The 24,778-nt window shown below is 34.0% G+C and overlaps 1 protein-coding gene across 1 annotated transcript in view; it reads left to right on the forward strand.

The window, feature by feature from the left end:
• The first annotated feature begins 410 nt into the window (after positions 1-410).
• The window catches only part of LOC142340702 (uncharacterized), a 65,654-nt gene continuing 41,286 nt past the window's right edge, over positions 411-24,778 (forward strand). The window contains exons 1-7 of the mRNA XM_075391398.1: positions 411-532; positions 7,100-7,430; positions 10,075-10,222; positions 16,696-16,832; positions 17,754-17,940; positions 18,777-19,254; positions 22,157-22,320. Coding sequence (XP_075247513.1) covers positions 496-532; positions 7,100-7,430; positions 10,075-10,222; positions 16,696-16,832; positions 17,754-17,940; positions 18,777-19,254; positions 22,157-22,320 — 1,482 coding nt within the window. The 5' untranslated portion in view covers positions 411-495. The remainder of the gene's footprint in view (positions 533-7,099; positions 7,431-10,074; positions 10,223-16,695; positions 16,833-17,753; positions 17,941-18,776; positions 19,255-22,156; positions 22,321-24,778) is intronic.

A 24,778-nucleotide genomic window follows, 5' to 3' on the forward strand; every position in this document is an offset into this window, starting at 1 on the left:
CAAGTGTGAACGAGATTATCGAGGGGGACTTTTGAATTTAATGGAAAGAGTAACGATGCTTGAGCTCACTTTTCCATGTTATACGTGTGGGTATAGTAACTACGAGGGTAACAACAATTGTTATTCTACTCGTTTTTAAAAATCTTGGCTGGATTTATCGCCATAAAAAGCCATAACAATTTAACTTCTTTATTTTATTTTTATTTCACTTTTTCCCAAAGCCTCCTATCTATATACCTGCGATGCTGTGAAATTAAACACATGTAAAAATATTCTTTTTTCTATTACTTTTACTGCTTTTTAAGTGGACTTACAATTTATAAAAAGGAATTTTATCAAATACAATCTTTGAAAAGCTGTTAATCAAAATTGGAAAGTCTGATTAATTTTATTTTATGACTCTTTTGTCCTAAAATAGCGCATTTTCATAGTGACTGACTTGTGCTTATTTTTGTTTATTTTGGTTTATTTTATAAACAAATTTACTTAAAAGCAATGAGGATGCACGCAGCTTTAAAGTTTCCTTCAATTGGTAAGCTTTATTAACTTAATATTTCACATGGCTTCAAGAAAAAACCAGTATTAAAGGATAGTTTTCTGAGCGACTGAGTTTTGCTTTATATCAATACATATTTAGAGCACAATTCTGAAAAAAAAACATTTTTCTTTCGAAGGAATTTAATTTTAAAAGTTTGGGAATGGTGTATAAGATAAATTTGGAATAGTTTGACAAGGAGCTCTAAATGCTCAAAGTAACCTTGGTTACAAGAATGAAGCCTTGAGGCACTAAAAGAGCAATATATTGGGTTATACTAGGTTCCCAAGTTCGAGAACTTGAGACCAACTGATGTCATTAATAGCTCACTAAGCTTGCAAAATAAAATCAAATCTAAACCTGATTTTTTACGGTAGTTGCGCCCACTTATATCCCCTACCGAGTAAAACATCCAAATTTAGATGAAAAGATTCTCATTACAAATATAAAAACCAAACGTTTGTCATGTTTTCGTATCAGCATAACTTTCTTAGTACTTACGTGTTGTTAATATGCAAACCCTGTGGTCTCCGCCGATTTTTCCTCAAAATTAAGAATCGAATGTATTAAATTACATTTTGTTTATGCAGCTTTCGTAAAATCACCACTATCCTTTGCATTAAAATGAGTAACTTATCTATAAAAATTAAGAAAAATGCAATTTTTTGGATCAGGAAAAAGAATGTTTCCCAGAACATTAACTCAAACACGATAAATCTTCAATATTTTGTTTTTGTTAATAATTTTACTGCTTGATTGTAAACAATATTGAAAACGCAAAAAAAGTTAAGAAATGTTTCTTTTTTCTATTTTTAAATAAAACCATTTTGTTGACTAAGCGCGACGATCTGTAAGTATTTGCGAACAAGGCGGCCCGTTAATGTGCGCTCGCACATGATGTTCCGACCCGAGCTCATCTACATTTTTGACTTAATTGTCAACCAAATGAAGAAATAACAAAAATAGATGCTTGAGTTTAAGACAATCGTTACACAACCTATCTACTAATTGAATTACATAATAACATGCCTTATTACAGCACCAATGAGATCTGAGGTTAAAGAGACTACGAGCAAAAAAAACAACAAAAAATAGCAAAAACAAAAACTTCACGGCAAAAACTGAATATCTAAATTTAAAAGCACATATTAACAACGTCAAAAAGCAAAATGCAGTCAGATAAAACCTTAACTACTCAAATTTAATTTGTCCTAACTATACAGCGGACGAAAGGTTTTCTTAATGAGACTATGTTACGATCAATGAGGCGAAATTCTAAAATTAATCAACATTTTTAAACCACGAAATTTCAAAAGTCTTAAAAGTCTTTAGCTTTTAACTATATAATCCATGATAAATTACTAAAAAGTTACTACACAACACAATGGCCTTGCTTTTGGGTAGTTTAAGCCTTAGAAACGAACTAAAGAAAAACCTTAAAAATTGGAAACGAATTGCGAAAAAACAAACTATTGCTACCATTAAAATCATTAGCTATTATCTGAATATTATGTAGTTTTAATTCAATTCTTATATCTAATAATTCAGCTGCAGGAATTACACTGAGAGATTAGATAAGTTTATTTGGGCCTTATTTGTAAACCATTGGGATCTGTTACTACGAGATTGTTCTGAAAGAAGAGAAAAAGAAGCGCAAAAATGACCACTCAAAAAACATTTATAAAAACGCATATTGTCCAACAAAAAAAGCACGGGTGACAAATAATATCAGTATATTTGTTATTTTTTGGAATACAAGAAATTGGATGTGACCTCTCATTGATGAAAATAATTTACAATTTGACGAAAAGAACAACAAAAACTGAAAAGTTTGAAAAAAGTTTGAAAATGTATATCATAAACTTTAAGACTAAAGGCTATAAACTGACCAACTGATTCCCGTAATATCATTAATTCAATCCTCAGTTACAAGCCTAAGAGACTTGTCAGCAATTTACGGCTACCTAAGGAACAAACACAGGCAAAAACTGCTATTTCAAGAAAAAAAATTGAGCGAGAAATGTGTCGAAGCCAATGAAAAATGAAATTTTCACTGAAATATTTTCTATGTTCAATTAACCTTTAACCGCAGTAGAATTCTTCTTTTTTATCAATATAGTTTTAAAAAGTCAATTTTGAACAAATACTTTAGTACCACGAAACTTTTGAGAAAACTCGTAGTATCAACGCCATAGTTTCATTACCTTCCAACGGAATCCACTAAATACTCTAAATTATGTCTCCATGGGACAACAAGTTTATTTGCCATTCATATTTGGTCAATAAGACCTTACAACAAGTTATTGAAGATGAAAACAACAACAAAGACGGGCAACAACCAAAGTTGATTAGAAAAGTGCCAGAAGAAAGTGTCGAAGCAATTTAAATCATAAGTTCTTCTCTGAAAACTTTACACATGATCCGCTGAACGTCTTCCCTTAACCAATGGGAACTATCAGTATTAGGATAAAGTTAGTGTGATGAGATTTCAATAGGATCCATAATTTAAAAAAATGCCCAAAAATTTGAAAAAAAAATTGAAAACTAGTGGCATTGAAGTTTTAAAACTAATAGGTAGAAGATAAAATCACTAACCAGAGTGTTTTTGGCTGCATTAGGAATAAAAAGTGATCTTGTAAGTACTAAGACTGACTAACAGTCCACGAAGAAAGTTTAGGATCGGTTAATATTCAAAAAAATTTTCGAAAATCTTTTTTTAAAGTCTTAACAGCCATTAAACTCAAAAGCTTTTAACGGAGGTCAATAACTACGCTCATAAATAACACCTTGGCAGGAAAAAAATGTTTGTAATATATAAATAATCAATATGAGATCACAATAAGTCTGAAGACTATGAAAACAGCAACAAAAACATGCGAAAACCAAAACTCAGTAGAAAAGAGGAGAAAATTTCGAAGCCATTAAACCATTAGCTTTTCTCTGAAAACTTTATCTGTGATCCACTGAATGTCTTTTTTAAGCCAATGGGATTAGAATAATATCTGGACATTGTGTATATTATTTGGATAATGTGATGAGTTCAAAAGTAACCAATAATACGAAAATATCCCAATTTTTTTTTTTTAAATTTGAATTCTTGTGTTATTGAAGTCATATAATCAATAGTTAGAAGATAAAAACGCCAACGAAATTTATTTTAGTTTCTGTAGAAAGCAAGTGGGTTAGTTCAATATTGAGAGGGACTAACAGATCACCAAAATTTTAAGATTGGTTAAGGTTCAAAAAAAAAATTTGAAATATTATTTTTTAAATTCTTAACAGCCATTAAGTTCGATAAATTTCGACGGAAGTCAAAAATTACGCTCATATATGCTTCAATAGGAGTAAGGGGATGTTTGTCATGCATAGGTGATCAATAATTAATCACAACAAGTCTTATAGGTCTTATGACTATGAATACAACAACAAAATCAGGCAAAAACCAAAAATTCGGTAGAGAAGTGCGAGAAGAAAAGGTCGAAGCCATTTGAAACCATAAGCTTTTCTGCGAAAAATTTTCCTGTGATCCACTGAACGTCTTCTTGAAGCCAATAGGAGCTGTCAATAGGATAATGTGATAAAATTTCAAAAGTAACCAATAATACGGAAATATCCAAAAAACCTTTTAAAATTTTTTGAAATCTAGTGTCATTGAAGTCATATTACTAAAAGCTAGAAGATAAAACTGCCAGCTAGACCAAATCTGGTTACAGTAGTACAAGGGTGGTGTCATCACAGAGACTGACTTACAATTCACGATAATAAGTTTATGATTGGTTAAGGTTCGAAAAAATTTTCGAAAACATTATTTTTAAATTCTTAACAATCATTAGCTGTCCACTCAGAGCACTAGATATTTTCACTTAAATCATTACGGAAGGAAAATATTGCATTGTTAATCAATGAGTACATGGCATAAGATTCCAAAAAATTAGTAAAACCTCAAAAAGAAATTCAAAGTTTCAATTAAAATTACGAAAACTCAAGAGTCGAATTTAAAAAAAAACATGAGCAATTCCTTGAAAGCGATTTTTTTCGTTCATTGGGCTTCATTTGACTGTAAAAGAGATTTTCCATTATTGGAAGCTCGATATGAAAAGTGACTTCTCTCTAGGTGACTTAAAAAAGCAAAAGAAAATAGAAAAGCTTTATAAAATGAGCTCTCAAAAAATTTCGAATTTTTTTGATATTGAAGCTCCCTGTGAGACCAGAACTAGTCTTTTTTATCGCCTTTAGTCTATTAGGAACACGAAATTGGTTTATTTTTTTTATGGCAAGAAATTTAAGTTTGAAATATTATTTTTATAGAAAATATCTTAATTTGAAGAAAAATCACACTAAAAGTGACCAAGTATCTCCTTGTTCACACAGAATTTCAATCCTCGATAACTCCTCGAAAAAAACGAAAATCAAAAAAATTTTTTAATTTTGAGTTCTACGCTGGACCAGCTTTTTAATGATACCACTCACATTTCTCTGCGATGAATATATCGATCGGCCAAAATTGACTGAACAAAAAAAAACCCATTTGAGTATATAGTTCCTCCCCCCCCCCACAAGTGGGGTCGGAACAATAAAGTTGAAATAAGCCGCGAGTCAAATAGAATTTATGATTTGATTTCTCTCTTTTGTTTCTGCAATTGCCATTTCGGTGGCTTTTGAAACTGTCTGACCTTTTATATATCTCTATTTCGGAAGACCATATCAGCCCTAAAATTTCTGAAAGTCTAGAAGTAGAGCGGTAACATAACGTTCAGTTTTTTCTACTTTTTTACTACTATCTTGGTCAATTTTTAACACCAATAGTTATCAATTTGTTACAGTGATCACATCTGTTCGCAAATTTAATAAAAATTACTTGGCAGCAGATTTTTTTCAGTATTTTGTTCTTTTTATTGGTAAAATAAACGAAGTTTTAACCCGTACCGAACTCAAATCAGTACTGGGCACGTCTAAATGCAATTCCGCATCAGTACTGATTCAGGTACTGATTCATGTCATTATTTTTTACTTTCCAGACATGCGTTAAGACTAATTTTACAATGGTCAGACGTCGCCAATACTTTCCAGGTTGGGACCAATTCTGATCTTTCACTTGCCAGACTGCGACCAATTTTTTTACTCAAAAAATTCCGGCATACGGTAAAAAAATTTCGAGGAAAAAACAACCCATGGCTAAAAATTAATCCCGAAATCGTGGAACGTTATGAAATTTTTTGAAATTCAAAATTTTCTCTCTAATTTTTTTTTGGAAAAGTTAGTTTCGTCTTGGGAATCAACTTGCCAAGTACGATTCAAGTTTGATTTCTCTAATACAATTATTTTTGTATCGAATCAGTATTGATTTCTTTTTTAAATACTTACATTTACAGGAGCTCAGTGCTGAATCGTACTTGGAGATCGGTACGAGAGTTTAATTTTAGTTGAACGGAATGTCAAAAACTTCAGAAACGACAGTGCATTGGTGCGCCGTTAATTCTAATGAATCTCTCTCACACATAATTACAAAGGTTTAATTAGATCCGCTTCGATCTTATCGCAAACTCGATTCGAAAACCCAACTATGCCACCCATGTGTAGATCCATAAATATACTCAAAAGACCAGTTGAATACCCTGTTTTTAAAAAAATATATATTATCCGAATTGTGCTGGATGACCGATTGTAGACACAATGGGAACGACTAAGGTTTTTCCGAAAATGCAAAAAAAATTCTAGTTCATTTGACAGCTGAACCAGCTATAGTTCTTCGCACCCGCTTTACCTGGAGGAAACCAGCTTTAGTTCTGTGCAGCTAAGTTCTGCTTTACCTGGGTGAAAGATAAACAGTTTCAGTATTTTCTATTGAAAAACTGTTTGCGAATATGGCAGTAGAAGTTGATGAATATTCGTATTGAGATGTCAGCAGTTTCAATTAGTTATACAAATCCGCTGACAGTCTAAAAAAGTCTTGGTCTGTACTTGTTCATTGAAATGCACTCCTTGGGTTGATAAATCAGTGCTGATCACTTCTTATTTCAAGTCTTATGATTAGCGATGACGTGTCAATTCTCAAGTCTTGGTGAGGACTTGGCAACAAATCAGGCCAAGATTGGTTCAAGACCTGTCATCACTCAGGACTTGGTTTAATGGATTCCAAATCTAAAAAGTGATCAGAGCTTTGATACAGTACTGAATAGACGTGCAGTTTCACTGAATCAGTACTGATCAAAACTTGCAGTTCCACTGAATCAGTACTGATCAAGACTTGCAGTTCCACTGAATAAGCACTGATCAAAACTTGCAGTTCCACTGAATCAGTACTGATCAAAACTTGCAGTTCCACTGAATCAGTACTGATCAAGACTTGCAGTTCCACTGAATAAGCACTGATCAAAACTTGCAGTTCCACTGAATAAGCACTGATCAAAACTTGCAGTTTCACTGAATCAGCACTGACTAACACGTGCAGTTTCACTGAATCAGCACTGACTAAGACGTGCAGTTTCCTTTAATCAGCACTGATCAAGACTTGACGTTCAGTCTGGGTAAATTATCGATCAAGAATGTGCCAATTTGTTTCAGAAATTGGTGAAGACCCTTCTTACAGCACCACAGCCTCCGCCATCATAATCAGTGTGGCCTCAGTCATAATTCTGGTGACCATAATTGGAAACATGTCAGTCATAATAGCCTACATTATGGATAGAAGACTCCAAACACCCTCAAACTACCCTCTGATCAGCCTCTCAATCTCAGATATGCTTGTGGGCTGTTTCATATTCCCGTGTTCTGTTCTGTTTAAAACAACAGGGTCTTGGTACCTCGGAAGACCAGTTTGTGTAATTTGGTTGTGTTGTGATTACATGGCCACAAGTACTTCTGTGTTCGCCCTAATTATGATTACATTCGACAGGTAAGTGTTTTTTTAAACATTGAGCTTTGTGACCGCGCTAGTCGGAAATTGCGTATTGTTACATAGCGCATAACCATTCACAAAAAAATGGGGAGGTGCGTTTGGTGGGAGGGGCGTAGTTGGGGGGGGGGGGGGGGTGGATCTTATTTTTCCTTATTTTTAAATTAGTATAATGCATATACAACCAACGATAGCATGCTATGAAACCTATTGTGAAAAAATACGAAAAAACTTGCAAAATCGTAGCTAAGACTAACAGAGCTAGCTAACAGAGCTACTGAGGTAGAGCTCACGTTGTATTGGGGAGGACAGAACTTTGTAGTAAAAACGTGAGGAAAAGATTGAAGCGTATTATTGAACTTCCTTTCGTGCCATTATGCCCAAAGTTGCAAATAAGAATAGGAAAATAATTAGAACAATTTTAAAGAGATAAAATTTTAAAATGTTCCGAGAAACTCAAATGTTTTTCCCGAAAAGTTCAGAATTGAGTCTGGTTTTCCTCAATTACATCAAGTACAAAAAACAACCCAACGAACAGCAAAAATAACTCGACAAGTCGTCTCCACAAAAGAAATGACTTCTGAAGTACTCGTAGTACCGACTAATCACTAGCTAAGTAAACAAAATCAAAGTGTAACTTTACTATTGTATAACTAAAAAGGAACCCGAAAACAACATTTTTAAAACCTAAAAAGCTTTCGCTTAATTTGTTGAAAAACACAAGTTTATACATGTGGACAAAAAGTTGATACTCATACAACTGAAAAATTGCTAAGAAATTCGAATGGAAACCTTTATAAAGGCTCGGAAGTCTCTAAAATTAGAAAAAAAAATGCAGAAATGCATAATAAATTTTTTTAATAATATTTCAACTTTTCCCAAGAAAAATATTCAAACTAACAATTAGTGATTAGCAACTAATGAGTTCCCAAACAAAAAGTGTTATTTTTCCCTTCCAAGGTCCATAAATAAATTAACACAGTTGGGCAAGACCTAAAATCTGTGAGTGATTTTCAAATGTGTCAATATAACATAATTTTCTGATGTCAAAAAATTTTAAAACTCTTGATCAAATAGATTGTGTACGATAAAATTTGTTCCAACAAAGTGACTGTTGGAAAAACAAAAATTATTATAGTCTTTTGGATTTAAATATGAGTAATGTTTGCTAAATTTTTGTTTCAAAAGATTTCAAACTAAATATACTTCATTTTCTCATTTTAAATGCAAAAATTGTCTTGCAAAAATTGTCTTGTTTAAACTGTGCAGCTACTCTAAAGAATTTATCTGCAACTAAACAAACTTATTCAGATTTGAATTTAACATTATTTAGCGATCTAACCTGTTAAAACCCAAAAAAGTAAACATCACAGGCAGGCTGATGTAAAATTAGTATATTAAACTGACATCTTTTTTTTCAATCAAGGTATGCATTTTAAAGTTTGCACAGCCTCTTTGCACTTAACTCAAATCAATACAAGAAAGAGACATAATTTTTGCATAGAAAAGGCATAGATTTTGTTTTAAACAAATCTGACCGAACTCGATTGACAAATGCACAAAAAACGAAGAAATTTAACATGCACAAAAAGCAACCTGAAACAACAATATATTCGCAATGTTATTTCAAATGAAGGTACCATATTCAATCCAAAACAGAATACACCTTGATAGGAAACAAGGAAAAACATGGCAAACATGTTGCATGGCAACAAAATAAGATTTGAAAAAATTGCAAATTGCAGGATCTTTGCATCGGTATCAAAATACACTATATAGATCAAGATCATGCATGACCTATTAATTTGCAATCGGCTCGCTGACGTTGCTGAAGCTATCTAAATCTTTAGTCTTCAAGCGGATGCAGAAAGAATTGTGTTCATCTGTCATTTTTTGATAAGTGATACCATTTGGTTATAGTACCACATAGCCGGTCTACTGATTTATTACTTTGTGCTCAAAATTTAAAGTAGGTCAAACTGAAGTTAACTAAGAAAGGCTTGCAGCTGCGCAAAATGTTTCGTTAGTTCTTTAATAGATTATACAGTTATTGTTTCGAACAAGTCCTGGAGTGAGGCTTTACAAAACTGTCGTCAAAATAAGAAATATATTCATATAATTACTAACTGATATAGGTGGCATAAAAAGACCAAAAAATACATCAAAAGTCAGACCGATACGAAATATTAATTTTTTGTTGGAATCGGCACTAATTTTAACCGTGCGTAACTGAACTCATCGCAGAAATGTGAAAATGATCTTCGTTTTGATTTCAGATACTTGACCAATATAGATAAGTTTTAAGCCGCCTCGTTCGGCACAACTAGTTGCTGCAGAGATTTATACTTAAGCGGATTTGAACAAAAATTCTAGGTGGGGCAATAATTCTTGCAAAAAAATTAAATACGATTAAAATAGAAAACAATCAATTTAAAACAATAGCTTGTAAAATAAGAATTATTGCTTTATTCGTAATTTGCTTCGTAAATTTGATTTGATTAAAAAAGGTTACTTTTCTTTTTCTTGTAAAAAATGTTTAATCGTCTTTTCGTAATGTTTTACGAGAACTTTTTGCTATAGGTTGAAATATACTACAATAATTTCAATTTTTTAAAAAAATTTAACAAAATGTTATTTTTTTCAGATATCTCACCATTACTCGACTGCAGCAAGACTCACAGACGAAGAAAGCGGCTCTGACGATGTTAATTGTGGCTTGGAGCATTCCTGCTTTAACATACATACCCATCACTGTATTCTGGCCACTATTAGACTCCTCATTTCAAGTACAGGTCAGTTGCAAACAAGTTTTAAAAGAACTTAGCTTTGCCCCAAGTTATCCACTATTCCGATTGAAAACCCGAGTATGAGGGTTCTAATAATCCAATTGAAAACCCGATTTTGTGGGGTTTTGATTCACATAATAAATAAACATGAGAGTGACGAGGGGACAATAATCTGTGAGTTGCTGTGATTCAAAACTTGGATAATGTCTTTGAACTGATAACTATTAGCTTGACAAAAAGTTAATAAAGTCGACTAAGACTATCTTAACAAGCGGGATTTTATTTAACGGGTTTTTATTCATTTAAAGTTATCAGTTGACCGTCAAAAAATAACAATGATATACTTGAATGGATAGATGCTATAATTGATAGCGGCCCTATGCTTCATGTATCAGTACAAAAGCACGCATCACTTTGGTCGCACAGTCGAATGGGGGGGGGGGGGGTGGAGTGCTTTTTATCAATGCAAGAACACGCTTTAGAAACATTAATATATTCTGAGATGCATACCTTAAGTTTAAGCAATGAAAAGTAGCCGGATTATTGAACCGTATTAAAAAGTCTTTTAATTTTAAACATTCAGTCAGACAGATAAACTAGCAATTAAAAAATTGGATTTATGGCAAGCTATTATAGTACCTCTGATAAACGCCAGACTTTTTTTTCCAATGCCCAAAAATTCTAGACATTTTCAGCAAAAGTCAAAAAACAGCATTTTCTAACCTCAGAAATTGTGATTACTAACTTTTAAACAATTAGTATTCTAATTCCTTTAGCTAAGTAGATAGTACGGCAAAAGGCTCCTTTGGTTTGATAAAACAGATGAGAAAACTGTGAAGTCAAACGTTGTGGTTTCTGCGGGTTTGGGAAATGGTAAAAACATTTTTTTTAACGGCTACCTATTTATCTGTCCCTAAATGTAATATAATTTTGTTTTCCTAATAAAAAACCCTCTGTTTGAAAAAGAGCGTGCTAGAGGTTGTTAAAATCTCGAAGGCAAAAATATAATCCAAGGAAATTCTTTAAAACTAATTTTTAGAACAACTTATTCAATCTAATGGATTTAAATTTGTCTTCAATCAACTGTGACTTGAGAAAGAAAGTCTCAAGTTCCCTTTTCAATAACTTTCTATAGAATAATTTGAACTTGTTAAGGGTTTCATAGGTTGTTTATTGCTCAGATAATTTAGTCAGCTCTAATTTTAGTAGTTATATTCATATTCTCCTATTTGCTATTAGTATAGTTTTGATCCATGAAACTATAAGCTAATACTAAGCCTAATACCGAGCTGTTGTATTACCGACAAAATTTTTTGATAGTTGTCAGCTCAATTACTCTTATGACACTTTCGGTTTATTTAAAACTGGATTGATTTGTATACATTATAATACTTCATTGACAACGTATAGATTTCAATACTTGCTTGACAACACTACAATACTCGTTGACAGTGGTTTGGTATGCCTCCAAAAGTCACTTCAGACAGGAACTTTTTGAGACAAGCATTTGCAATTTTCAAAGAGCTCAAAAATAAAAGGAGTTTTTTGACTGGCCTATTTGCTATCACCATATCACGTTATGCGAAATATGATCAAAAAAAATTTCTTATTTATGGAAATTGCGGTTTTTTTTACAATCTTTTTAATGGTTGTGGGGCTCACATGTCAGGATTTATATATGAGAAATATTAAATTGTGCTGTGTTTTACTTTACTTACACCAATAGTTCAATTTAACATATAATCAAGTTCGATATGAGTTTTTAATTATTACCTTTATTTCTATTTGAATACGTAGAATGATGGATACTCATTGCAAGCCGTTAGTTGACTTCGCAAACCTAAGATAGGTTTTCTCCTTAAAAAATAGATTTTAGCGGCCTTAGAGTAGATTTGAATAGAATGCCAATCACACCATTGCAAGATTTTACCCACTGCCAGTCTTAAAGTATGTATAAGTGAATCTGTATGGGGAGCCTTTTTATGTCCCTCCCCTTGCCGCCCAAACTAACTTTGTTTCAAACTAAATCAACTCTTACGGAAGTAGGTCGTCAAAGGCGCCGAATCTCTCTAAATTGGAATTAAATGTCTGCAAGCTACATTGCTGATGATTCTCAGAAAAAGTTACTGAATGAAAAACTGTTACTGTTCCCAATTCGTCTAATTCAATATCCGTGTTCCAGAGCCATATAATGATTAACCCCAAATTCTCAATTGGATTCTAACTAATAGCGACAATCCATTTTAAGTGTGAATTGTCGTTAAAAAATTGTTAGACAGAAGCTGAAAAGTTATTGGAATGCAAATAATGTGTACCCAATAAACTATTTCACTAGAAGATGCATATGCAGCTTTTTTGGGAAGTGCCACTAGTATCCACGCCTTGCCCTGCTCCTTTTGGGAGTGGATCGATTGCAAACTCGGGCAGAGCTGCTGCGGAGGCGAAAAAAAATAGAAACGAAATGTAGTGAACTCACTGATAATGGCTATTTGCTCCTGCCAGTTGTCTTTGAGGTGCAAAGATATTCTGGGTCCTGCTCGGAAAAATTTCTCAGAGATCATTGTAAAATAATCTGAGATGTAAATAACAAACCCAGAGCAAACACCTTCTTGAACAAAAGATGTTGGAAATCCACGGCTGGTGTGTTGGGAACCGTAAATTACAAAGTTTTTGACAATAAGACTTTATAATTGCCAATTCCTTTTTTCTGTTATTATTTGACTGTTGCAATGGCATAGTTATTGGGTCAGTCCTCTTTATTTGGGTTGAATTTCTACTTTTTACCACGACACTCAAATACAGAGATTACCTTTAGAATCTTTACCTCGTAACTCTGTTGATTATCGTCCCATATTATATCCCCCCCCAAATAATCCGTTAAAAAACTGATTAAGCAGCTGACTTACTCGTCTTCTTTTTTCGTGCGCCTGAGTCCTATGATGACCAGCCCTAATTTTTGATTTGATTCCAACTGAAAGCAACAACCCAGTCTCAGTCTGAATTTTTCAAAACAAAAGTCTTAGACAGCAGCCGATATATAAAAGAAGCATTAACGTGTATAAAGGAAGACGGGTAGACAACTTTTGTGAGATGTTTCAATAATAAACCCGCTTGGCCTCGCTGACCTTAGGAATAGATTGATAGCAAACTTGGGCAGAGCATCTGCGGAGTAGAAAATCTAAAAGAAACGAATAGTAGGTTCCTCCACCGAAAGATATGCCGATTCCAGCACAGAAGATTCTCTCATAGATCATTGTTAACTGCTCTGCGATGTAAACAACGAACACAGAAGAGGCGCCTTTTTTTAGGGAGTTAATATAGTTGGCAATCCGTGTTTGAAACAGGGCTGGTGTGTTGGGAACATTAAATGACAAGACATTTGACATCAAGATTCTTTGTTTCTCTGTTCTTAACTGTCTGTATTGAGTTGACCGTTGAAGTGGCATGGTTAGTTGGGCAGTCGTCTTTATATTGGTTACTTTTTTACTTTTTACAGCAATTTTCAGGCTTAGACATTACTTTCAAAATCTTAACCTAGTCAGTTGTTCATTTAAAAAAACCTTAAGGGCTCTTGACCTTAACGGCTAGTGAACTAAAGTGACATTTCCTTTACATTTTACTCAATTAGAATTAAATCACAGAAAGATTATTTATGAAGAAAGTATATAAACTGTTGAATCAGGCTGGAATTTATTGAAAAATTTTTTTGCTTCTAAGTTTATTTTCAGAAAAAATTTGAATTTCATTGAACATGACTTAAGCACTCTGAGTATCTGCTCGCTATAGAAATGATATACACAAAAAAGTCAGATTACCGCACTGATTCGAACCGGACGGCTGCACGTTAAATCTTAAAATTGTATTAAAGTTACCAGATAATCAAGTTGAACTTTGCCAAGTAAGACTAAAGTTGTCTGAAAACTGAATCAGATGCTACTGAATTATTTCACATAAAACGTTGAAATTTTGCAAATCGAACAGAAGGGCTTCAAAAAATTGATTCGCTGGTTAACAGATTCGCAACATGCGTTGAAAATTGCTAAATCAGATTGAAATTCTCTGAGAAGTCAATTGGCCGTTTTTGAACTGATTCAGAACCCAATTTGAATTTCGCTGAGTCAGACTGAAAAGCAGTGAAAAGTAAAGTTCTGCTGAACTCATTCAAATAAAGCTATAAAGGGTTGATATCAGCCAAACCAGACAGAGCTGTTCTGAAAAATTCATGGCTATTGTCTTGATTCACAAAAAGTTTAGACCGCTGTTGAAACAGATTTGACTGCTCTGAAATCTAAATCGCTAAGGAACCAAAAGAATTGAAATATGCTAAACTTGACTTGACTTTTTGGGACAGTAAAATCATTTTCGACAAGATTCACAAAAGCTGATAATATTAGCTAAAATGCACTGTCAAAAAATCACTACTCAAATAAATCCAAGTTTGCTGAGTCAGACTGAACTTCTCTGAAAACAAAATGTGATGCAGCAGAACTAACTCACAAGCAATGTTGAAATGTGGTTTGTCATATTAGGCAAAAATTTAATTCGGCAGACATATAATTTATAGCTATTAGGCAAAATTTTCATTTAAATGTTTGTGGACATTGAGCGCCCGGACTTGAGTCTCATATCATTTCAGCGCTGAACCAGCACAGTTCAACGGAAAAAGCTTAATTCTGTTCTGAAACATTGTATCTCCAGAATATTTTGTTTCTTTATCTGCAGTTTTCCTTCATTATGATTGTTTTGAGGTCATGTAGTTTGCCCAGGCTAAATTTATCCTGTATAGTCTGAAAATTACTCACACCCCAAAATTAAGTCTGAGCAGAGTAATGTCATACTTTTGTAGCTTATGACTGGTAATAACTATAGTAGTATGCACTCTATTTATAAATAAGCTAGTTTGTAGGCAATTACCATAAAGCCCATTTAGCTGAGTGGTTACGACTTACTACCAAAACTAAATGTTACAAGTGCCTACGCGTAAGTTCGAGTCGCATATAAAGCAAACCTTTTTTTGCTGGAATTAAGCTAAACATATTGTTTTTCATGGAGTAGATTTTACTCAAAGTGCTGGCCATCCTAAAAAACAGAATGCTTCTAGGCTGATTCAGCGCTAATATGCTGTGCTACCAACCTCCGGGCGAATACCAACTTAAACATGTTAACGCTATCTTTTGAAGTCCACGCTATAAAGTACTCACTTGTCCCTAACTAATGTATATACATGAAAATGAGTAAAGAAGCACATGTCAACTGTACTATTTTTTCTAACTTTTTTTGCTCCTCGGTAACATTAGGGCAAATGTAATTGGCGCAAATACGAATGAATGATTAAAAAAAATTCGTTACTTTATGCTAAATAGTTATAACAGTTATGTGGCGTAAGAAATTCTGCGAAAAACTGCTGCCATAAATGCTTGATGGACATAAACCGGAATGCTGCAATTGCTCAATTATAAAAGAATTTGTGATTGTTTTTAAGCATATTTTTTTAAAAAAAATGGTACATTTTACAACTGCTCTGTTTAAGTAAAACCATTTTTTAGGGACACCTGAGTACTTTGTAGCGTTGAGTGGATTTTGAAGAAACGCTTTTAAGTGTTTTAGTTGGTATTATTCGCCTTATGACCAGAAAACTTAAGTTATAAATTTTTCGCTTAGTAGCTACAAAATTCTGTTCACCTAATTAAATTTTTGCCTAATATTCTATGCCCCGTTGAAAATGAGAGACTGAAATGTTCTCAAAATCGCTATATGGGATGCTGTTGAACTGGTCACAAACAGAGTTGAAATTTGCTGAAACAGACTGAAACGCTCTAAAAGTTAGATCACAGCTTGCAGAATTAGCCTAAAAACACGCACATGCAATTTTTGAAACTCCGAAAGTCTCCAGTGTCAGAAGTTAAAAATGCCAGGAGTTCCTAAATGCATCACCCGAAGTTGACCTATACAAACTTTTGGAATTTTCAAACTTGCAAGTTGTGATTTTAGGCCAAGTTACTTGACTCTACAGAAGTCACTTCTAGTTTTCGATAAATGCCAGAAGTTCGCGGTGACTTGAACAGAGTGACGTAACCTATACTGAGATGGGATCTCTTCTGTTTCGGCCCCCCAATGTTTTTTATGGCCCCCAGTTACAAATTATATGTTATATATCACGTTACTATGTAAGAAAATTGCACGTGCGCCTGGGGGTCATAAAGGATTTTTGCTCACTAAGCTTGGGGGGGGGGGGGGGGGAGAGATTACATTAATGGGTAACATCAATTAATAACCAGAAGATTAAAGTATAATTTTGATTATTTCAATAAATATTCCTGATTATTCTGAAGGTATGTAAACTTTAACGTTTCGGTTATATTATTAATTTACATGTTTGAAAAGAAAAAAAAGAAACAGAATAGATCCCAATATTAAGCCATCGAATTTCAGTCCTAAAATGATCCAAACATTTCTGAATTGGTTTTGTTAATTTTTAGGCTCTGTCATGTGACGAAGGGTGGATCAATTTCATGCCATTTGTGCTGCCAGTCACAATATTCATGACTTATTGTCCTCTACTCTGTCTCATATTCTTCAATGCACGAATTTTCATCGCTATCCGCAAAAATGCCAGGTAATTTTTAACCCAAGTGGGCTCATTTTACACCCTTAAGGTTGCGGTTGCCCGGGTTTAGGCCTCAACTTATTAAAATAAAAATTTTGACTGATAAGATAATAAGAAACATGAAAAGACCGTTATCGACCAATAAATGTTATGGATAGACTTGAGTTGGAACTTTAATTGTGACGCCTGAAAGACCCCCCATAGACTCCTGAATTCTTTGGGTAAGGCGAGGTTTAAATCTGAGAGCCTATGGTAGAGAGCAGACACAGAATAGAGTGGATAGTACTATAACATTTTGACAATCGCTGACTCTGTTGTCATTGAAAAATTTCGCAAAAACCGAATTAACCAAGTTCAACAATGAACTATCGTCACGTGACAACGTTAGGGTATGTTAGGAGTGTCTAAGCAGGCGCAATGCTGTCAAAATGGACCAGTACTGGATCTGAACCAGCATCTCTTTCTTGCAAGACTGGCGTGCTATCCATATACACCAACTGGTCTTAAGCTCTCGAACTTGGGAATCTCTTATAACCCGATCTCTCGTTCCCTCTTGTTCCTCGAGACTTTATTTCTCTAGCCAAGTATACGTTGAACAAGTACAGCTTCTTGCCTAGCTACGTCACGCCTATCCTAGGCAAAATTTAAAAAATTACATTAGTTTGTTCTATCGCAACCTTCTATCACTCAGACATTACGGCATTACTATGGTCTAGAGGTTAATCACTAACTTCAATTTTATTCAAAATTCTACTTTAGCTTGTTTTCTATCAACCGTCTAACTAAAATGGCAAATGTCTAACTATAACTATAAACTGCCTAAGACGAAGTCCGCGATCCAAGACAAGTATTATTGTCTTTTAGCGCAATTTGGGTTTCTGATTGGCTAGTTTTCTTTTACGCTGATTAGTTGTTTTATCTGCTGAACAGGGCAGTCGAGAGGTCGGAGAGTAGGAACGCCTCAGGGGTCGGGCAAACTCCCACTTTCGGGGGCAGAGCGCAAGCAGTGCTGGCTATAATACGGACTAGAAAGATGGCTAGTGAGAAACAGGAAAACTTGTTTCTCAGGAGCAAATCACCGGATGCGGTCGAGACTCCCACTCCTAGTCCGGAGCAGGTTAGTAATTGTTGATAATTTGAAAGGTATTCGATGTCTTTCGCGTTATGGCGCCCCATCTTAGTGCCCCCCCCCCCCCCCCCCCCCCCCTCCGTACAAAAAATAGGGGCGGAGGGATATGGGATAACATTAATGAGAGATCCAATTCTTGAAAATTATGTGCCCACTAATGGGTGGGGGTAGAATATACCCTCCTAAGTATTACTGCCACCTTTTCTTTTTAGAAAAACCGTTTTTTGAAAATGACCAAAGAAGATCTTGATATGATTTTTGTAACAATCCACAGTCTGAAAACGATGGGGATCTATAAGTGTTTTTTGTGCATTATCACTGGCAACATTCAATGATCGAAAAAGAATCCACGGGGTTAATATAACATCTCTAGTTCGCCTTGGAGTTTGATTTAATTTATTTTTCCCAGTATTTGGCAACAATTAATTGAAAAAAATTATATTACCACCAAGTAAACCGAAACTTGATACACCCTGATGAGACATGCACGATCTTAACGTGTCTTGCAGCGCTTGAAACATCTAGTCAAGAACTTGAGCACCAACGACATGAAATACTCCAGTACAACAATGTAACATTTACCAATAATTAATAAAGTTAAATTCACGAACTTAGTGGTTTTTAATCATTTTTCAATCTGCCTGTTTACAGTTTATTCGTGATTAAATGTCTTGATTCAAAATGCAATCTTCAATGCTCTTCATGAAACTCCTCCCCCTTTTTGAGGTTTTTTTTCTATTTTCCGGAAAATTGGCTTGAAGGTAAGTTACTTAATAAACAGCAAAATCTTAAATGGTCTAGATAACTGTTTCCCGTTGTTCCAGGAAAAAGAAGTTGAGGAAAAGAACCTTGCGATTGAACACGAGTTGCAGGCCAAACGAATCAGCACTTTCCAGTCGAAACTAAACCAGCGAAAATTGGGACCCCAAAACCGAACCCCAGTTTGGGAGAAAACAATCGCAACACTTCGTCGCCAGAGCACCGGGAGCCAAATCTTAGAAGCCGACACCAGTCCAGTTGTCAAAAACGGACCTGTAGTATTCTCAACCAGAAGTCAGAACATAATTCTGGACGCGGTCGCTAATGGCGAATCGAAAGTGACGGTGGGTCGAAACGCGGGACCGTTTTCGAAAGGTGTGAACAGACAGGGTTTTGGTAACTCGAGTTTGAAAGTGGGTGGCCATCTATCGGTGAGACATGAAGATTTGAACGACGGTCCTTCGAAAGTTTCATTTGTTTCTGCTAATGAGATTGGAATGGCTGCTATCAACGAGACATCATCATATCAAGTTGCAACTTACGGTAATATATTTAACACTAATTTTAACTAACATATTTACAACTATAATTTACCAAAAATTGAAGTTTATGTATAGTTTTTTCTTTAATACTAACTGTTAATATTTATTTCTAACTTTTAATATTTAATACTAACTTTTAATATTTAATACTAACTTTTAACTAACATATTTATAACTAGAATTTACCAAAAATTGAAGTTTATGTATAGTTTTTCTTGTTCTGGATTCCAAACACGTAAATTCGGAAATTAAAACCAGATGGCAGAATACTTAAATGTTCTCCAATAAAATAATTATAGCTATACAAATTTGTAGTATAATCATACATTCGAGGAAATTGTAATTCATACTTTTGGTTGTTCACATAATAGTTAAAAATAGGACACAGACGTCGACCTTTCTGTTTTTGAGACTGTGAAAACCGAATTCAGAACTTTGCTTTGAAATTTAATATGCTCCGGTTTGGTTGTTTAAAGTTTGTTAGCTCGGTGCTCTAATATTTAAGGGCCGCAAAGTGAAGTAGATCAAAGCCCACATTAACTTTGTGACATTTTTCCCCCATCCAAAAATTTTCTAAATTTGCTCATTTTCCATGATACAAATTTATTTTTTATAGTCATATCATAAGCTGGCGCATAAGAAACAAAATAACAACTGTCACAATCTCGCAACTTTTTCCGTTCAAATAGCCTACAAGTCGGTTTTTTTACACGCATCCCGAAAAACCGGGGATTTTTTCACTTTTCTCCAAGAAAAAATAGTTTCGAAAAAACGTTTTTTGAAGCAAAAAAGGGCTCACAGTACTCGTAAAAGTAATTTTTTGGTAAACATGCCCCTAGAGACTAATTAGGTTCATTTTTGTCAAAGATGAGAGCATCTAACCACTCTAGCAGCCAATTTGAACAATTCGACACCACAAAAAGCATTATGTAAGATTTTTCCCACTTTGCTCCCAAAACTTTGATTCAAAATTTTGCCAAAATCAGCGTGACAATTTTTTGTTGAGCGATACATTCGAGAAACAGAAACAAAATGAAGGTTCCATTAAGTCTGCCAACTTTTCTTTCATTTTAGCATTTACTCCCGGCCCGTTTACTGGTCAATTTTTACAATTACTTAACAAACCTTCCCTCATTGAAAGTGTTTTCCAAAACAACATTTTTAGAAGTTGGATCACCTTATTGGTATATAAAATACAAGCAAATAATAGTTTTTAAAAATTTAGAGTTAGCCCTACAATTATTGATATCTTCCCTAAGTAACACCACAAATCACTGCTCAAGATTTTGGTAATCATTACCTGGAAACTAACTGGAACACTTTAAATCTTTGATTTTTGAGCTATTTCAAAACAAATTTCTTAAAAAAAGCAAAAATTTGCGAAGACTAACTCTTTAAGAGTGATTTGCTACTAAAGTAATTAAGTTATGCGAAGTCCTCGATGTTTAAAAATTGACCTCAATTACTTCTAAGATAAAAGAAGCGACTCAAAACTACAATTTTTGAAACTTGTATTTTTATGTTTTGATTTTCTCGTTTGTTTTCTCACTACCAATATTAAATATTTTTGTTATTCAGTCTATGTATCAAGCTTCTTATGCTCACAGTACAAACATTTTTTTAAACTGTGTAAACATAATACATTTGAACGCAGATATTTTTTTCAAAAATGCAGAATTTCAAAATTTTTTGTTGCTTACTTTTTCTCACCTGTTGGTTGCATTTCCTCAAAACAAACAAGCATTTTTGTTATGTTTGTCTTGCTGCTTGTGATTCTTAATCAGCTCTCTGAACAACTATTAGTTTTCATCGATTCCAAATAGAAGTTTCAGAAACAACTTTATTTTCGAAAATTATGTTAACGGAATATTCAGTTAAGTTTTCAATAAACAGAAAAAAATAAGAAATAATAAATTTTTGATAGTTTTTGAGTTTTTCATAATAAAATTCATAGCGATAGAATTGTTTAAAAATTTATTTCCAAGGAAATTCAGAAAATTTTAATGAAAACTTAAAATTTTATAAGTAATTTTGACATCATAAGTAAACTACCTGATGTGACCGCTATTCAAGCTTTTAGTTGACCAATGTAAAAAGGTAATAAAAAAATATTTTTTGTGACAAAAAGTTTGTGTGATACTTTGCAAAAATTATCGATGCTTTTGAGGTAAAAACAAAGCCGTAAAAAGAACCGTTTGATCAGAAAGTTCACTTTCATTTCAATTGCAGAAATATTGTCAACAGTTCATTCTAGTAGGTGTGAAAGTTAGGTTCGTCTGAATAACGAATTGTGATTTTTATTTCATCTTGAATTTTAATTTCTAAATTTATAAATTTGCTGCGGATTTTATTTCATCAATTAGCAAGATGAAAAAAAATCACATTTTGTTATTTTACCATATTTAAAAAAATAGCAATTGAAAAGTAAAAAAAATTTCCAATATTTTTTTAAATTTTTAATACGTTTTCTCTACTCAAATCAGCAGCCTTATTATCAAGTTTACCTACTTGTGGATGCTCTTCAGCGCAGTTAACAACAGATGAATATCAACATGTCCAGAGCAAAATTTCAGAAAACAATTACAAAAATTTTAGGAATTGTTCTTTTTTTGTTTTTCAGATAAATTTTTTACCCGATCTATCTAATGGTTAACACAGTTGGCGGTTGTTTTGTAAATGGGAAAGAATTTCTGAGTGACTTTTACAGGAGTCACGTAACCCTACTTGAAACACAAACTTGCAAGTTTAAAACCTGGCACGGTATGTAGGAAAATCTGGTACTATAGAATGTGGCATTCCAGAGGTCTGGCAAAAATTGCACGTGCGTATTTGAAGCCCGTTTTTCACTTTTAAGGTCTCGGAAACTATCGCAAGCGACTTAGACACTTAGAGATTGTTTTCAGAGCCAGTTGAGAGTGCAAGCAATGCCAATAGTGGCAGAGGGAGAGGCAATTCTACAGCGCAGTACAGCAAGTTGACCAGATGGGGAAAGGGGAGGGGGAGGAAGAACAGCCCAAACTGCATCCCTGTGCCCCCACCTGTACTCCCAAAAATATCCCAATCATCAGTAAGTATTATGTATCTTCAGTGCTAATTGCCCGAAAGCCTACGGTTATGTAGTAAGATCCCGAAAGATTCTTGGAAGAACATTGATAATCTAGACCTCGACTTTCAATGTTTCTGTGTTTGTGCGTGCGTGCGTGCTTGCGTGCGTGCGTGCGCGCGCGCGTGTATGCGTGTGTGTGTATGTGTGTGTGTGTGTGTGAAATAATAGAAATTAGTTGAAATAGTTGAAATTTTGTCCAAAAAAACTTAGGAAATAGAGAATTTTAAGAAGAATGACTTCACTCTAAAAATCTCGTGTGAAATCACACGATTTTTTCTCGTGTGATGAAAAATCACACGATTTTTCGTGTGAAAAATGCGTCTCGTGTGATTTCACACGAGAAAATTTTCCTCGTGTGATGAAAAATTACACGATTTTTCGTGTGAATGAATGTATGAGGAAATGAAGCAATTTTTATAGAAAATTCAGATTTTTTCCTCGTCCTAATTTCCTTTAGAACAGACGGCTGAGCTATCCATGATAATTTCATGCTACATTGGGCTCTTTTTAGTGATGAAAGCCAGACATAATACTTTAAATTGAAAAAGTTGGGTATAAAGTGCATTTTTTTCTTTGTTTTGTCATTTCAAAACAGAATCTGGTTATTTCAATGTACTATACGTGAAATCAATGGTGATTTCAATGGACTAAACACCCAACAAAAAGAGCCCAATAAAAAGATTTTAAAAATTCAAGGCATAATGTATTCAACGTAGATGTAGCGCACTCAAGAGTTATAGGTTCAAAAAGCTTCTTGAATAATGCATTCTCTGTGGGTATTTTACTCATCCCAATTTCTTTTAGAACACAAGAATGTTCTCTCAATTGGATTCTCATACTATTTTGGGCTTTTTTCAGTGATAAAAACAAAAGATAAAACTTTAAAATGATAAAAATGTGGTAAAGTGGGCCACCTAAATTTTTCCCGCAAAACCCTTTTTTCCAACGCTGATTTTGAGTGACTGTCAAGTATAATTTGTAGAAAATCTCATTTTTTAAATAAAAATCAGTGTTTGTTTGTGCAAAAAACTCATAGCTGGAGAATATAAGAGAATCTAACACGTTACCGAGGACACTGTTTTGTGAGGTTTGTATATTTTTTTTCTTTGTTTTTGTCATTTAAAAGACAGTCTGGTAAGCTCAAAGGACCATACGTTGGTTGTCAGGATTGGAAATTTATGCGGTGGTTGATAAACACCTTAAAAAAGAACCCCATTCAAAATGATTTAAAATTTTTATGGATATTGTGTTCAAAGTAGATATAGCGCACTCAAGAGTTATAGGCTCAAAATGCTTCTTGAATATTGCAAACTCTGTGGGTCGTTGACTTGCTTCTTCTAAGTGAATTCACACAAATATACGGATAAATTGAATAAAATCATTTTTTGACAAGTTTTTGACAGAATTTTTACGGAGAACCTGCTAAAACATATTGAACTACAACCCAGACTGAAAAGCCGAAATAGCCATATCAGCAAATGTTGCTCTAAGATTACTTACAACGGCTAACTCTTTAGCTGTGATTCATAATGAGCTGCCATTCTTGATTTGGTCATCTTTTAACCCTTTTTCAAGGAATAGTTGAAGAGAAAACACAATGAATCGCAAAAAGTGGGGTAAAGTGGGCCACCTAAAAGATCCTCTCACAAAAAGTGTTTTTATCCTTATGTGTTGACTGTAGTTTGTCAGTCAAGCTGAATTTTAGCAGTTAATGGCCTTTGAGCCTTATATTTATGAATAACTCTGACCGGAGCCACGACCTGACGTTTTTATTGGATAAAGAGGAATCACTTCTTTCTGTTTTGACAATAGTATTTATTTTTGAGTTTCATAACCGGAAAAGCGAAGAAAAAGTTCTTCTAGCGTTTTAACTTGCTTCTCCTAAGTGAATTCACACAATTGTATGGATAAATTGTATAAAATCTTCTTTTGACAAGTTTTTGACAGAATTTTTACGGAGAACCTGCTAAAACATATTGAATTACAACCCAGACTGAAAAGCCGAAATATCCACATCAACAAATGTTGCTCTAAGATGACTTACAACGGCTAACTCCTTAGCTGTGATTCATAACGAGCTGCCATTCTTGATTTGAACATTTTTTAACCCTTTTGAAAGGAATAGTTGAAGAGAAAACAGATTGAATCGCAAAAAGTGGGGTAAAGTGGGCCACCTAAAAGATCCTCTCACAAAAACTATTTTTATTCTTATGTGTTGACTGTAGTTTGTCAGTCAAGCTGAATATTAGCAGTTAATGGCATATGAGCCTTATATTTTTGAATAACTCTGACCGGAGCCACGACCTGACGTTTTTATTTGATAAAGAGGAATCACTTCTTTCTGTTTTGACAATAGTATTTATTTTTGAGTTTCATAACCGGAAAAGCAAGGAAAAAGTTCTTCTAGCGTTTTGACTTG

The sequence above is a fragment of the Convolutriloba macropyga genome, chromosome 6 (genome assembly GCF_964194025.1).
Source record: "Convolutriloba macropyga chromosome 6, txConMacr16.3, whole genome shotgun sequence".
NCBI classification, from domain to species: domain Eukaryota; kingdom Metazoa; phylum Xenacoelomorpha; order Acoela; family Convolutidae; genus Convolutriloba; species Convolutriloba macropyga.